Source organism: Mytilus californianus, unplaced genomic scaffold (assembly GCF_021869535.1).
Source record: "Mytilus californianus isolate M0D057914Y unplaced genomic scaffold, xbMytCali1.0.p SCAF_5, whole genome shotgun sequence".
Taxonomy (NCBI): domain Eukaryota; kingdom Metazoa; phylum Mollusca; class Bivalvia; order Mytilida; family Mytilidae; genus Mytilus; species Mytilus californianus.
Genome location: NW_026262701.1, coordinates 42,921,474 through 42,938,175, shown reverse-complemented (window position 1 = coordinate 42,938,175; position 16,702 = coordinate 42,921,474). Strand labels below are relative to the sequence as shown.

The 16,702-nt window shown below is 30.8% G+C and overlaps 1 protein-coding gene and 1 long non-coding RNA gene across 3 annotated transcripts in view; both read right to left on the bottom strand.

Moving 5' to 3' along the window:
• Positions 1 to 931: 931 nt before the first annotated feature.
• LOC127702229 (GTP-binding protein GEM-like) overlaps positions 932 to 16,702 on the bottom strand; it is a 79,447-nt gene continuing 63,676 nt past the window's right edge. Inside the window, exons 2-4 of the mRNA XM_052206338.1 lie at positions 6,222 to 6,304; positions 3,127 to 3,310; positions 932 to 1,402 (exon numbers count right to left, since the gene is read on the bottom strand). Coding sequence (XP_052062298.1) covers positions 1,158 to 1,402; positions 3,127 to 3,310; positions 6,222 to 6,304 — 512 coding nt within the window. The 3' untranslated portion in view covers positions 932 to 1,157. The remainder of the gene's footprint in view (positions 1,403 to 3,126; positions 3,311 to 6,221; positions 6,305 to 16,702) is intronic.
• On the bottom strand, positions 9,817 to 12,471 carry LOC127702240 (uncharacterized). Of its 2 annotated transcripts, XR_007982339.1 has the most exons (4): positions 12,427 to 12,471; positions 11,874 to 11,940; positions 11,412 to 11,500; positions 9,817 to 10,452 (listed from the first exon to the last, which is right to left on the bottom strand). It is a non-coding gene; the product is annotated as an uncharacterized LOC127702240 (long non-coding RNA). The 2 variants fall into 2 exon arrangements; XR_007982338.1 differs by lacking the exon at positions 12,427 to 12,471 and having other exon boundaries at positions 11,874 to 12,131.

Genomic DNA, 16,702 nt, shown 5'->3' with positions numbered 1-16,702 from the left:
GGCAATAAAAACGATTTTGAAACAATTATAAATTAGCAAATCTAACCTCTGATATGTCAGTAATTCCTGTTTTACTGGTGCCATCCGTCATATTGCTCATGACAAGAACGTTTCGGTGAGTCGATATGGAGGAAATGTAAACGGGAATGGAATATATATATATATATATATCAGTCACTGTGGTAATCTTTGAAACTGATATTCCAAAACGGTAAAATAAAAAGCATACTGAACTGTATCTGTGAAATCGATATAGATTCAAGAACAGTAATGCGATGTTAACTTTAAGTTTGTTTCAGTATTTCTTAATTAAAACATGTAAAAGAAGTATATGCATTAGTTAAGAAATTTTTTTTTTGTATGTTTCAGTATTCCCTTTAATACTAGTATTAACCCGTTTAAAAAGTCAAACTATTCCATCAAAATGTTTTCAAATTTTTCATAAAATACAGATTTAAAATCCTTGACCTAATATTATGATTGAAGAATAGAACTCAGCGTATTTCAAAAAGAAATTATGGACTTTGCCGGGAACTGACTGAACAGGATGAAGTATTGAAATCAATGTAAACTAAGGCATATTTCAAATATGGATGGTAGCTTTTCTTAAAAACATGATAATTTTGTAAGCATGAAAATTAAAACGATCAAAACTGGAATAATCAAATCCCGCCTGAAAAGAATTGAATACGACGTATTGACTTACATAATAAGAAAAAGAAATGGCGATAAGTAAATTTAAAGTATAAACATATGCGAGATAATCTAGATCATTGATATCATAATTATTTAAACTTAAAATTCAAAATGGGAGATGTGAAATACTATGACCAAATAAAACACAGAAAAGCAGTTTTAAGGAGACAAGTTGCTAAATTCTCGTTACAAACCATATACACAAAAGAAGTGGTTAAAAAGTAATAACAATAAGCACTTGTGACGTTCTTTATTCTTCTTTTTCAAAAAACAAAGCAAAACCAAAAAAAAAACATTAATTTCACGTTGACATTGTCATTGAAATTCTCAATGACATTTGAAAAAAATATATACTTTTCCCATTTTTACAAAATACCATTATCGACTAAAAATAGGTTAAACCATGTAATGAATACCTTTGAGGTACGTTCGCTTTCCAAAAACACCTGTTTCATAAAACACTACAAAACATACAAATTGTCACATGATTTTGATAATGTGTTCTTTCCAAAAATTTTGGTCAGCAAAGTTTTACTTTTGTTAATGCAACCGACTTCTGCACCACACAACCGTTCCCTTCCTTCTTGCTTGTGCTTTAATCTAATCTGTTTCAATATTCCAACCAGAAGTTCGTCGATGTTTATATTGAGCACTGTTGAAGTTTCTATAAATTTGCAGTCGTACTGTACTGCCACAGGTTTGGCCTCTACAAATATAAAAAAAAGTTGATGCTTAATATTTAATATATAATTACTCATAACGTCAACAGCACTATTCAGCAGTGGCATACAAATGTTAGGTTTTTGTTTTACAGCAGTACATTTCAACCTTAGTATTAATATCCTAATCTATCGGGCACAATATCTAATACATTCCATAATTAAAAGCATTATAAATGTGTTTGTAAAGTGATTATACGATCTCATAATAAAAAAAATGATCTTTGTCCTTCTTAGAATATTGTTCAATAAACAACCTGACGAATTCATATTGTACTATAATCCTGAAATGCCAGGATTATGCATAAATTCACATTTACAGCTATCTTTGGAAATTTTCAAAAAAATGAAATGAAAATATAGCATTGATTACATGCACTTATCGGGTAATGAAATTCAAGATTCAATCAAAGAGATATAAGCTTATTGTCTCTTTGGCAATATCTTCTTTTTTTATATGTTTTATAGTATATGTAGAACTTGTGACAATATAATCTTTAAACAAATGACATCATATAATAATCTCACCGCTGACAATCCAGATTTTTAGATAAATTCTAGAGATTTGAAATACAAAATGTATACACAACATTCGATTCTTTCGTGATGATGTAAATGAGGTCTTTGATGCTTCGATGTTTTTATGCAAGGTAACTGGCATAATATATATGATACATATCTATTTTCAATTTCTATGTGATAAGTTATACAGTTTTATTGAAACTAAGTTTGCAAATCAGTACTATAAAGCTGGTTGACGTCATAATCCTTGATTCGTTCATGTTCTGTGTATGAGAGTACTAATATACTGTAAACCAACTTATTGACGCGAGGGATTTTTGTCGGCAGTAAAATAATAACGCAAACTTGAATTGTTGCGAATATGTAAAACTTGGGCCTTCCCTTATCCAAAAAGAAAATTAGACAATGGCAGAAATAAATCTCCTCAAAGTGAGGTAGAAAAGGCTTTCCGTAAGTTTGTTTACGGACCATAAGTTAAAACAGTGTTATTCTGTCTGTGCTACTAATACAGTCTGTTTAAATAAATAGTAATGAAGCTTCAGAAGTTTTGTTAAGATCAACTATATGACTTAACAACCAATGTTTCTGACAGAAAGATTGAATAATTTTTTTACTACAATTGATTTTAAGCTCAATTTTGATCTTTTGATGTTCATTTCACGTGGTTTGACGGAACATCTTTTGCACTCCATGTCACGTGGTTTGAGAGACCATCATTCGAGCTCCATTTCACGTGGTTTAACAAAACATCTTTAGAGTTCCATTTCATACGGTTTAACAAAACATCTTTAGAGCTCCATTTCACGTGCTTTCACAGAACATCTTTCGAGCTACATTTTATTTGGTTTAACAGAACATTGTTCGAGCTACATATCACGTGGTTTCACAGAACATCTTTCGAGCTCCATTTCACGTGATTTAACAGAACGTCTTTCGAGCTCCATTTCTCGTGGTTAGACAGAACATTTTGGAGCTAAATGTAACGTGGTTTGACAGAACATCTTTCCAGCTGCATTTCACATGGTTTGATAACGCGTCGTTCGAGCTCAAATTCACGTGATTTAAAAGACCACCTTTCGAGCTCCATTTCACGTGGCCTGACAGAACGTCTTTCGAGCTCCATGTCACGTGGTTTAAAAACAGCTAATTTTTGTTTCAATGGTTTGTTATTCACGGTGTAAATACCTACCTTCTGGTTGTATTATTCTGGTTCTAACAAGGTCACTTTTATTCCCAACTAAAATCATAGCATAGTTAATGTGTTTTTCGTGACGAAGATTGTATAAAATATCAACACCTCTGTCAAATGTATTTCTATCATCGATGGAGTAAACTACCACATAACAATCAAATGCTCCTTCCTCGTGGTCACACTGAAAGAGCCAATAGTGAATAAATGCAAAAAATCAAGCAATTCTTATTTGTTAATTTTGTCAATCGACTAATTCATGTAATTGTGAATAAATGGGGAGGTGGTTGAGTACTTAGTAAACCTAGAATAACCCGGCCACATATGAACGTGTCTGTCTAAAGTCGGGAACCTTGTTAGTGACTGTCTTTGGTTTTATTTATTGTGTATGTCCTTAATATAATTTTGTTTGGTGTTAATTGGAATTCTTTCGATTTTATTCATTACTTGTCTACACTCGGGATTTACAACCTATCACCTTGAAAACTGTCCTTTTGAGGAAGACGGGAATTAATGCATGTATGTTGAACTCTAATTGTCTTATAATTTATTCTGTTGTTAAATTACTGTCCAATAGAAGTAAAGAATATCTATCTTAGATTTGCACAATCTGTTAGTTGTTAAAAAAAACCGCTTTTCAAATAATATAAAACCTTTGAAGATAGGAATTTACCTCACTTTCTAGGGAAAATTCACGTGACAAATAATTCAGATAATATATAGAACACATAATCAGTTTCCAGCATTTTCCGACCTTAATTATATTTTATTATAAAATCATAGTATATTACAATAAAAACGTTCCTTAAACTTAGTAATGTACCTAGAAAATGACGTCATTTATAATGTGTGTAACTTCTTGACCAAACATGTAACGTTTACCTATTTCAGCCTTACTGCAGATCAGGAATACATTGTATTACAGTATTACACGTTTGGTTTTCTCGGTTAAATTGTTTATACTTTGTTATACTGTTGTCTTTTATAACTGTATATACTGGTATTGGTTTTGTTCATTGTTGAAGACCGTACAGTGACGTAAAGTTGCTTACATCCATGTCCTTTGTCTCTGGTGGATAGTTGTCTCATTGGCAAGCATACATGAACCACATGTCCTCATTTATTTTTAACCTTGTCCCCTCAATGTTAAGTGTTTTAATGTGGCAGCGCTTACTGATTTACTTTCCTCGTGCAATTGTATCAGAAAATTTGACTTGTTCACCCTTTACGCTAGTACTTTTCGTTGTAAACGTAAAGACAAATTGCCAAAAATAGTCCAACGTTATTTCTTTTATAAGAATGGCCTACATAAATGCAAATATCTTGTTTTAAGACGGAATATATCATACTTTGTAAAAATAATTTGATTTAAAATTGTTCAAACAAAATATTCTCTGAAACTGACATTATCAAGATGCGTGATTTCTTGATTGACAACATGCAATGTATTTGTTACGTATTGAGGCATTCCCCTGGGAACCAAATGTGCTCCTTTTCTTGACGACTTGTTTCTTAATTCAAATGAAACTAATTTTATACGGGATCATCTTAGCAAGAATGATAGGAAGTTAGCATAATCCTTTAACTTCACGTTCCGCTATATAGATGATGTCCTGTCACTAAACAATTCAAAGTCTGTTGACTCTGTTCAACGGATCTTTCCCTTTCGCCTATTGAACTTGAAATAAATGATACAACAGATACAGTAAAGTCTGACTTAAATCTTGACTTAGATGTAGAAATTGACAATGAGGGTCGGTTGAGAACAAAAACTTTGCGACAAAAGAGATGAATTCAGCTTCCCGATTGTTGACATTCTATTTATATGCAGCAACATTCCCGCATCGCCTGCATATGAAGTATATATCTCCCAGTTGAAACGATATTCCTTAGTTTGCATTTCCTATCATGAGTTCTAAGCGGTGAAGTTGAAATCGTCCCTTCGAAAATTTTACGGATGCCATCACGAGTTGATTGATCGTTATGAAATATTTTTTTCGTAACCACAATCCTGTCCTTCATTTCTCGAATGTGACATACCTATAATAGACCTTCAACGGGTTTGTACTTGCATCAACAACACGACGGTTGCTACATGTGGAGCAGTATTTTATGACCTTCCCACCCGAATTCATCCCCTGTTTTTTATGGGGTTCGTTTTGCTCAGTCTTTAGTTTTTTGTTGTGTTCTGTGTACCGTTGTGTTTGTCTTTTCGTTATTTTTCGTATTTTATCATGGCATTGTCAGTTTGTTTTCGACTTATAAGTTTGAATTTCCCTTTGGTAACTTTTGCCTCTCTTGTAAAACTAAAAAGCACTCTAATTCCATGATAAATTTCTTCAAGACATTATCAAGATGCAAGACTTTTTTTGATAGGATATGTGCGACCTTTGGAGCACGATGTTTTCAATAAACAGTCGGCATTTCTACGGAAACTAATTATGCTTCCTTTTTTGAAGTTTGTTCCTTATTTTATAAGGGTACATGTAGACTTCATTAAGGAGTTTCTATGAAAATATGAAAAATAAGTGCTTCCCCTTTCGGATCTCCTGAGATTACCCAATGTTTTTGGTGGGGTTCGTGTTCATCATTTTTTAATTTTACTATGTTTGGTATTGTAGACAGTAGTTTTCGGGATTTTTTTTTCTTTTGCCATTGTTTTGTTTTAATCTTATGATTCTGTTTTGTACCTTTGTTATTTTTTATCTCTGTTTTTTAATAATAATCTTGCCTTATTCAGAAGTAAAATTTCCGTGCCTTATACAAAGGATAGAATATAAATTATAGATTGTACTGAGGTGTTAATATAGTGCTTCTATAGATTACTTTCTAGATGACTAAAAGACATATTACGAAGTCGATGTCACCAGGGTTATTGACATCTCAATAATATCAACGGAAACAGATTATTTCAATTTTCGCATTCATTATAACGCTCTTGTTTATGCCTGATTTAACCAAATTGAGAACATGTCCGTCATTTGTGTCCATTTACTCTATTTAACTTTATTATTGAAAAATAGCAATGGTCATTTTTTTCACTTGTTTAGTATGAACACTGATAACAATGAAACATAATATGTTTACTAGTTTACCAATTCGGATTCAAGGTCAATGAACTCCATTGTTGATTCCTCTGCGTCTAGTAGAACAGAGACCATCTTTTCTTGTTGGCTATCTGAATTAAATAAAAAAATACTAGATATATTGGAATAATATCAATAAAACAACAAACAAAAAAACAAAGTCAACATTATGTATATAAACGATTGAAAAATATTATGAAAAGTTACGATCATAATATTTCTCTGATAGACAATTCACACGTGAACTCAAACTTTAAGGAAACAAAAAGAATAATAATTATGTCAAATAATAAGTCTCTACTGAATTCTCTTTCAATTTGACTAAGACTCAAAATTATTTAGAATCTGTTGGGTATTAATCATTATTTCTATTACAATTTGAATAGACTCAAGATAGTTTAACGCTGTTCGGTATTGTTTATCATTTTGTGTCGTGTTCTTGTGTTTCTAATATCTAATATACCATTATATATTGTAGTAAAGTGCTTTTCCCGTATTGATTTTCATATCATATTGATTTGTCAACCTTTTGTTATTCGTCTTATTGGCGTTTGAAGGGGGCTTGATGTCTACCAAATAATAGTTTAACCTGCCAGGAACCTCGTTTATTGTCATTTCTTAAAGTCTTGTGTTGATTTGGTGGTCAGTGTCAACTTAAGTCACTACTATTTCTACACTCAGGATGACTTTAACCTTGGTGACCTTGGCATCGTTAACAATGAACAATTTGTTAGCCAAAACCCCGAAATATCGAATTCCTCAGCCAATCAACTGGAAAATTTAAATAACCGATGGATGCAGGTGTGGTTGTCGTTTCTTGATGTGGTTCATGAGTGTTTCTCGTTTCTCGTTTTTTATATAGATTAGACCGTTGGTTTTCCTGTTTAAAATTTTTACACTTTATGTCTAGTCATTTTTGTGGCGCTTTATAGCTTGCTGTTCGGTGTGAGCCAAGGCTCCGTGTTGAAGGCCGTACTTTGACCTATAATGGGTTACTTTTACAAATTGTGACTTGGATAGAGAGTTGTCTCATTGGCACTCATACCACACCTTCATATATCTATTTACAAGAAAAAATAGGTAAAGATTTGGTCAAATGAACCCAATCTGATCAATTTATTTAAACTGCTCAACAACTTAAGAACTTTCATTTCGCAGCAAATCTGGGAATCCCATATATACCCCTACTTTTTTCAGGAAGGGGAGATTTTAGAAAATCACAAATCCGTCGTTCTCAACTTTGGTATTAACATACGAAGGACAATGAAAGTCTCTCGTAATTATACTGAATACCTTAACTTCACTAAAATCCTCACAAAGAACAATATACAGCCGGGTTGTTTGTTGTTCGACTAAACATCTTTCTAAAGTTCTTACTACCATTTTTTCTACAGGAAAAAATCGACTTCAAAAACATTGTGATGAGGTAAATTCAACATGTTTAACCAGTGGTGCAATAGACGTTGATTCTTGAACATTAAAAAGATCTACGACAAATTATTCAATAACAATCTTTATAATTTTGTTTAAGTATCAAAACTTTTAATTTACCTACGCTTTACATTACTTTTACCCATGCTCAATTGAAAGATCTACTACAATGTCTAATAAAAAAGCTTTTCTTATACACATGAAACATTTATTGAGAATCGAAGATACAAATTACGTTTTTTAGGTTATGAAAAATTACGCTTTTTATAGAAGACAACGATTCCAATAACACATACACCAAAAATAATATTATACAAATGCTGAACATTTTGACAACAGGTTTGTTGAGCTAGGTGGATTAGTAGCTTTTCAATGGGTACTAATAGGACATCCCTACTTGACATTTTGTTTTTGTATTTTGTGAAGCAGAATTCATCCATAGCCTCAAAACCAAAAAGAAAAATTGTCTCACAGATTACTTTAATTTCATTTTCAGATATGTTGATGAAGTCCTGTCACTCGATAACCAACATTTCTCAGTGAATGTTTGCATCTCGTATATCACTGCTAAACATGTCGTATCAAGGATATCACCGAAACAAAACGATCTGCTACATATCATAATCTTTTCTTCGATATTGACAGCTGTACCCCAATTTTTGACATTTTGTACCTATTATGTCTGTTTGTTTTGCTCACACATTGTTGTCAATATAATGGAATTGTATACGACTGTCATACATCTGAGAGGTTTAGCTAACTATGAAACCAGGTTTAATCCACCATTTTCTACAAAAGAAAATGCCTGTACCAAGTCAGGAATATAACAGTTGTTTTCCATTCGTTTGATGTGTTTGAGGTTTTGATTTTGCCTTTAGATAAGGGACTTTCATTTTTGAATTTTCCTTTGTGTTTTTCTTTTTGTTATTTTACTTTTTCAACTGATGATTTCAATTTTCTAATTTTCAATTCTACATTTCTCAACAGAAATATTATCTCTGTCTCATCGTATGGCATATACATATTTCAATTAAGGTGGATCCCTACAGATATAGCAATTTTTTTTTCACCATTGAATTTTTCTAAAAGTTTGCATACATATACTATGCAATGGCCTCTATAAAAATTTGAGTTAAAAATAGTATGTCACCAGACTCGTTTCCATGGTAACGGTCACTAAAGTTGGTACATCACGTGTATGCATAAATACATACCTGATGTAGAAACTCTGGATTTTTTTCAAGCCTTTGAAAGTATTTTGAAAGGTTTGTTCTTCATTTATTACAAAATTAACATTAAAAATGTAAATAAAACACAAATAATGGCAGTTTTATTCATATTTATTAATTACGGCTCAAATTACATCAACACTGCTGCACACAAAAAACACAGATTTTGTTAAAAATTTCTATTTTTCTTAAATTTCCAAAAAAATGGTCCAATGAATATTTTTTTAAATTTGACATAAGATGGTCAAAACAATGAGCTTTGAAAAAATAAAAATAAAAATATGGGTCACCAGACTATTTTTTTACCTAAAAACGTTTTTTGTGACCCCTAACAACACAGTGATCAACAGCAGTTCTTTGTATATCTTTCAAAATTGTGTGTACAAAGTGTGACACATGTTGTCATATCCTTTGTTGAACTTACACAGAATAATACAGTTTCACAAGACAATCAAATGAAAGCAATTTTTGTTTCTACGAACAATGGTTACCATGGCAACAGGACAAGAAATTGGAAAATTCAAGTTTTTGCATTGTTCTGATGTGCAAGAGTAACTACCTAAGAGACAAAAAGAGATCAAATACCATGATTTCAGAGCTACAACACATGGCTTCTATGTAAATGTAAACAAATATTATAATAATGCAGCTTATATAAGCATTACTGTGGTCTAAAATGAGCAAAACAAATTACTCAGCAGTTAGCGAAAATCACCATATATTTTTTTCTTTCAATTATCGATTCATAGATACCAGTCATGCAAGTAAATGGATTAAAAAAATGTCAAGACTTTGTCACCCTGTCCTCAATTAATGATTTAAGTTTGATGAAGCATAATAATAATACATTATATATTTTCAGATGTCATAGTAACATAAGCAAAAAATGATGAAATTATAACTTTTTCAAAGGTTTTTCAACTTTCTTTATTTTTAATGCCTCAATAATTAAGCAAAATATACTGTTATATTTAAAAATATGTATATAGTTTACTCCTCTGATTCAGTCAAATACTGATTGATAGTCATAGCATAATTAGAGTTCATTTTGTTCCCTGTCAAAATTGTCAATCCTTCGATCCATATTGAATAGTACAGGTTGCTCCCATTCAGATATATCATATTACTATTAGTGGCATTACGAAAAGAAAATACCAGTTATTTTGCTCCCTTCATTTAAAATGTCACATCTTGGCATATTACATCTCTGGAATAGGTTTGATCCACTGACAGCTGCTACCTGAGTGATGTCACTATTTCTTGAAAGGCGTCTTGTTTGAAAATCAAATTTTACACATTGATCTATATATATATATATATATTATAAAGAATATGAGAAGGAATTTGCTGAATGTCACAAGCACTAAAGCATTGTCGTTTACTTCAGTTTCTATTTCATATGTTGTTCCTTCTTTAACATTTGAACTACATGGGACCTTCTTTCTATTCTTTTTATTTCAATTCTTCTCTTATAAATTCTGTGTTTTCTGGTTATCTCTTTGCCTCTCCAATTTCTAATTCATACTTTCCCAAACTTTCAGAGTAAATTTGCCGGGGGAACGTTCTGATGCTGCATTTACCTAAAAGTTTAATTTATTATTTTGTAATGAAAAGGTGTAATATATAGTATTATAGTGCAAAATTAATCCAATCATGTATTAAAACATCAATTTAAAAAGATTATATACCTGACTAACAAAGGTACTCATTAAGCGTTTAATATCATAATGTGATATATGGCCAGGTTTTTGAAGTGATTACAATAATTAGGTCACCTGATGGGTATGCAATTTTATATTGCTTCTGCATATGATGTACATCCTTTTTAGTGTTTTTTTTAATGTTCAATGGCAATTTGGAATGAAATATAAGTGACAATATAGGGAGCATTATAGTGCCCAATACAAATGCAAATTCAAGGTATATATTTAATAGCTGTGACCTTGACCATTTACCTTAAATCAATACAGTTGAACTGTTCTTTTTGGTATACATTTACATATACAACATGTGACCAAGTTTGTGATAAACATAAGTAATCTACATCACATAGTTAGCTTCATTGTGGCACATAGGAACCAGTGGCAGTCTTTATAATATACTTTATATTTATTAAATAATAAGATAAAGTACAAATCAATAGTGTAAAATGTGGATCACTCTAACCTTCTTTTGCCTGGAAGCTGAGGTACTAACTGAGACTCTGAGAGTCATCTGTGTATATAAGTTTGCATGATCTGACACCTTTAAATATGGTTGCTGAGATATGAAATTGGATGTTTAATATAACCAAAGTCAGTGAAGTGGCAAATGTTTGTCATCTTTGTACAAGTTTACATGATCCTACAATTTATAGTTGATGAGATATGAAATTGTGCATTTCAACTTGAGGCAAACTAAAAGTTACTAAATCTATTGTCCAAAAAGAAATGTCTATGCCAGCAAAACACCATTATCAGATTAAAAAGTATCAAATGAAACCTCAAGTTTATTTCTCAAAGGTAACTGTATGTAATTATCCTAAAATGTGTGTATTTACCATTGACAGCCATTTATATCCTTCATTTTTCTGTAAAACTGCTGCTAATAACCTGCTGTTCTTTAAAGGATGATGATCCACCATAAGACCTACAATTGATAAGAAATATAATAAAAATCGTATTGAGAGTAAATTTATATAATTATAGGATTCATAATGAGTGAGACTTTTATATTACTTGTTATCAATTTCGGTTGTTCAATAACAAAATAATAAAAATAATGATAAACGAGCCATTTTTTTTAAAATAAATTAACTATAAATTCACTCACAAACTGAAAAAATATCATATTCCATATAATAATATGAACATTGCAAAGTATGGCATCCTCTCACCATAGAAGACTGTTGCTTCTAAAGATTTCACAAGGGTGTTTAGAATCTACAAGGTCCACTTTGACCTTGACATTTGGGCATTTCTTTTCTATTAACAAAGTTAAAGCCTTAATTCTTTAAATTTACCTGTATTACTTTCATAGTTCCAACCAGTACCAAACATTTGCTATTCTGCAACAAAACTGGCTTCAACCTAATGAAAAAAAAGTAGTACAACATATATTAATGAAAGTACATGCAGTGTTCAAATACTATAGCTAAAACATATTACATTTAAAATTAACTGGAAACTCAGGCTGTCAACAATGAAATTTGTAATAATAATGTATAAAGGCTTTCAAAACCAAATTGGGTTCATTAAATTTGTTGAAATTATCCATAAATATAGATTTCATTTAATAAATACCAATGTAACTAATTCTAGTTCAATGTTTTTGTTGAAACAAATTCTGTCATGATCTATACATCAAAGTCTTCAAGTATATATAACACTGCTTTACCAAAAAATTAATTTGAAATATTGACCCTAAACTTGAAATTATTACCAAGATCTGTTAATTCATTTTTATGACTGCTAGGGCAAATATGAATATAATTATAGTCCTCATTATACTTTATATCTATTTTGGTAAATTATCAAAAAAATACTTTGCAATTATTTAACTAAAGATTTAATCACCTTCCAATTACTCATTATATTAACCATGTTTAAAGCTGTTTCTTTTCCTGATTTAATTGACAGGATTCTTTTATTTGCATCTGCAAATATTTTCTTTCCGGTTTTATTCTCCTTTTTCTTTATGGTGGATGAATTCACAGAAAAGTATATTCAATCCATTAAGAAAATTGTTAAAATGTGTGGCACTAATTCCTGCATGTATCATTCCTGAAAAATATGATATGAAATGTCAGTCTGCGCATTGGTTAATTAGATAAACTATTTAGACTTTTGAGTTCATAATTTTATTTGGAATATACAATTTTTTTTTTTTAAATTTATATTTATATAATATGATTGTAAATTCATATTTGCCTTTATTCTTATAGATCACAGACTCATATAAATTTCTAATAATGTGGAGTGAGGGTGGGTGTGGCTTGCATGCCCCTTCCTCATTTTCTCTTTTCCCTTCATGCATTATCCTGCATTCTACACATCATTCTATCTGTGTTTTTAAATGACTAAATCTCTAAGGTATCAGCCCACTTGGTCTATGATCACATGCAAAAGATGATTAATATGAAAATTCTGATTATAAGATAAAGACAACTAATATTTCAAGTTTGTAAAACATTATTTCTGTGAATGAATCATTGTGACTGTATTTGTTTTCAATTCTAATTTCATTTATGATAAATTGCTACCAAATAATTATTTACAAAATAATCCTCCCCTTTTGGATGCAAAACTAAAAAGCCCCTTATGCTGTTGTCTTTCTGTTCATTGCAAAAAATGATAAATAGAATAACTTCCAGGGGCAAAATTCCAGAATAATTACTAAGTCCAGCTTCCTAAAAAATTTGGGCAGCACTTCTCCTCAAAATTATGCTTTTTACCCTCACACCACACATACCCCCAGACCATAATAGAGGGGAATTCAAGAAAGAAAAAGAGAGGTGTCGGGCGGGTTCATTAAAACAAGACATGAAACCATACACCTTCTCCACCAAGTAAAATGTGTAAAGAGAATCTAGAGAGAAAATTTAAATCTCTTACCAAGTGCAGCTTTTGAATTGATAACAAATTCACCAGGCCCATTTCTTTTCCTCGTATCTACGCTGTTACATATGCATGATATGCAGGTTACATGCACTGCAGCTACTACAAGGTACCATGGTATGGACAGGGGACAGTCACACATCTTAACGAACAGATTCTGCGCTAGGTGGTGAGCCAGAGCTAGCTGTCGACCTTCTTTCCAGGTTTCGTCAAACGAAAGGTCACTGTGATCGGACGCCGAATTTTCTCCAACTCACAAAAACTTGTATCATATGATCTTATAAGTTGAGAATCATTTAAGACTGTGTGAACTTTCAAGCTGAAGCTATTCATATTCTTCATTTTAAACGAACGCATGAGTTTAATCTTTTTGATAAACCTTCCTCTCTTCCGTGCGATCAGCTGTAAGTTGTTTACACACGTTATAAACAGGCTACAACGGAACTGTACCCGTGACCCAGATATATAGGCGATATATCCTAAGATTAAACAGGGAACCAGTTTTACATCAGTAAAACGTTGTTATCTCCCTTAGTATCGGAAGTTACCTTAATACGTTACGTTCGTGTATGTTTATACTATATGAACGTCATTTACGGAGGTGTGCTCCTGATACTGTGCATATAGGGTTATGAGGAACAGCGACTTAAAATATGTTTTACGATCACCATTGCAAGTTGACTGACCGATACTATATATGTTTGTGTTTCAACTCGATTGCGACTTGCTGTCGCGATCTTAGATCATCAGATACCAGAAATTTCATCTGATCTATAAATCTACCGATTATGTCCTATTACCATTGTGACATTTTGATTAAGTGTGTATTCAAAAGGCGGTTGATTCATGTATAGCAGGAGACAATTATATCTGTCAACGCAGCCGGTCCTGTTTTTTCCCAGAATTTATGCCTTTCTTTAAATTTCACCATAATTTTTGATTTCTTTAAAGATATTTGAGATTTGAAGTAAGAATGTATTGCCTAAACCTAAAATACTTAAACGACTTAAAAAAAACCAAAAAAACTGAAAGTTCACCACATCATTAACATTACTGTTCTTATAGTGAGAAATAAAGACTTTATGTCGATTCTCGATACTTTTTGGGATATGACCGTACAATTAAGATAGCCTTCATTGTCATGAGTTTTGTTTTAAATTTGTTTTATATTTAATTTTCTTCAATTGATTATTCATTAGCTGAATTAGTTTTAGTTCAGTACTAGGTTAGACATGTTTTTCAATATGTTATTATTGTCTTCAAAATACGCGGCATGATACGAGTTTTATGTTATATATGAAAAAAACTTCGGATTTCGTATCGTAAAGACCATTATTCGACTAAGAGACTTTACATCAATTTCAACAGAAGTAAAAATATATGACAGAAGACCATCAGCTGTTCTGAAAATCTTGAATTGAATTTCCTGTTTTGTCCCTTGAATTTAAATTTGATATAGAATTGACATAAAGGTGTCCTTTCTGTACTTAATTTTAAAAACATCTCATGTCCTAGAATTTAATTTAGAAAGTAATGAATTATTAAATGATGCACATGTTTCATCAATAGTTAATGAAACAATCGATGAAAACTGTTAATAAATCGTTTTAGATATCAAGCCAGTTTTACATTTGTATATAGTCGTAATAGACATACGATAACCCTATTAAAATGTCTGTAAAAGATAGACTAAAATAGATCACATATAGTGTTTCATATTTAAAATTTAGTATTAGAATATATTTACATTGAATCGATAGTTATTGATTATGATGAAAATATAATAGACATCAACAACCAATATTATATCTTTTTCACTTTTGAACTAAAGATATAGAGTTGTAGTATGATTGCTAATGAGACAACTATTCATCAGAAATCAAACGAAAGGATTTAATCAATACTTGTATATAAAACAAGTTAAGGTCAATAACGTAATGTCTTATACTAAATACATAAAAACTGGTGTACCACAGGGCTCTATCATTGGCCCTCTGTTATTTATTTTATACATCAATGATTTACCACTGAACATAGAAAAATCATTAATAGATTTATATGCAGATGATTCTATTTTACATAGTAAAGGTTATAATGTACATGAGTTAAATGCTAACCTTCAAAATGATATTTATATAATTGAAAACTGGTTTTCGCAAAACTGTATGAAACTAAATGCCAAAAAATGTAAATCAATATTTATTGGTTCAAAACAGAGGCTTTATTCAACTGGGAACAATTTAGATATCAATGTTTCAGATGATCAAATAGAGAATGTAGATTGTGAAAAACTTCTAGGTTTATATATTGACAAAAACCTAAATTGAAATGAGTAAATAGATAAAATGTCATGTACAATATCAAATAGAATCAACTTATTACAAAAGATAAGAAATTATTTACCTATGCATATACATGTACGTATTATTTATTTTAATGCTTATATTCTGCCATTGTTTAATTATTGTTGCAATATATGGGGTAGTTGTTATGAAAGTGAAGTAAATAAACTTAATAAGTTATTAAAGAAATCTGCTAGGGTTATAGTAGAAGCTGAAATAATGACATCCTCCGGTTTATTGGTTGAACTGGTTGAATGCGAAAAAACAATTTCAATATCAGAAGGCAATACTTGTATCTAAATCTTTAAAGGATATGGTTCCTAACTATTTGCAAGAAAACTTTCATTTTACTGATAATCAAAATTATAATTCACGTTCTGCTGATGAAAAACTATTAAATCTTTCGAAGCCAAATTTAAAACAAATTTTTTGAAGAAAACATTTACATATTCGGGTTCTCAAATATGGAACAGTTTACCAAATGAAATAAAGATGAATAATACACTTGTATCTTTTAAAACAAAATGTTACAAATTTTTCATAAATTGTGCAAATAAATATGCTTTCTCATTAATATCTATATAAAAACTCTATATTGTGTATATATCATTATAATATCATTATAATATTGTATGTACTTTATAAATACATTGTATGTTATTATTATTTTGAGGACTCTCAGGAAGATTAGTTTTAACTAATGAGATTATCCTCTTGAAATAAAGATTATTTATTTATTTATTTTATTTATTTTATTTATTTTATTTATTTTATTTATTTTATTTATTTTATTTATTTTATTTAATCAACTATAAAGCACTCATTGTACGGCCTTGCACATTGGAAAAAACTCATACCGTGTAGTAAAATATAAAAAGCCCTGGCATGGCGTC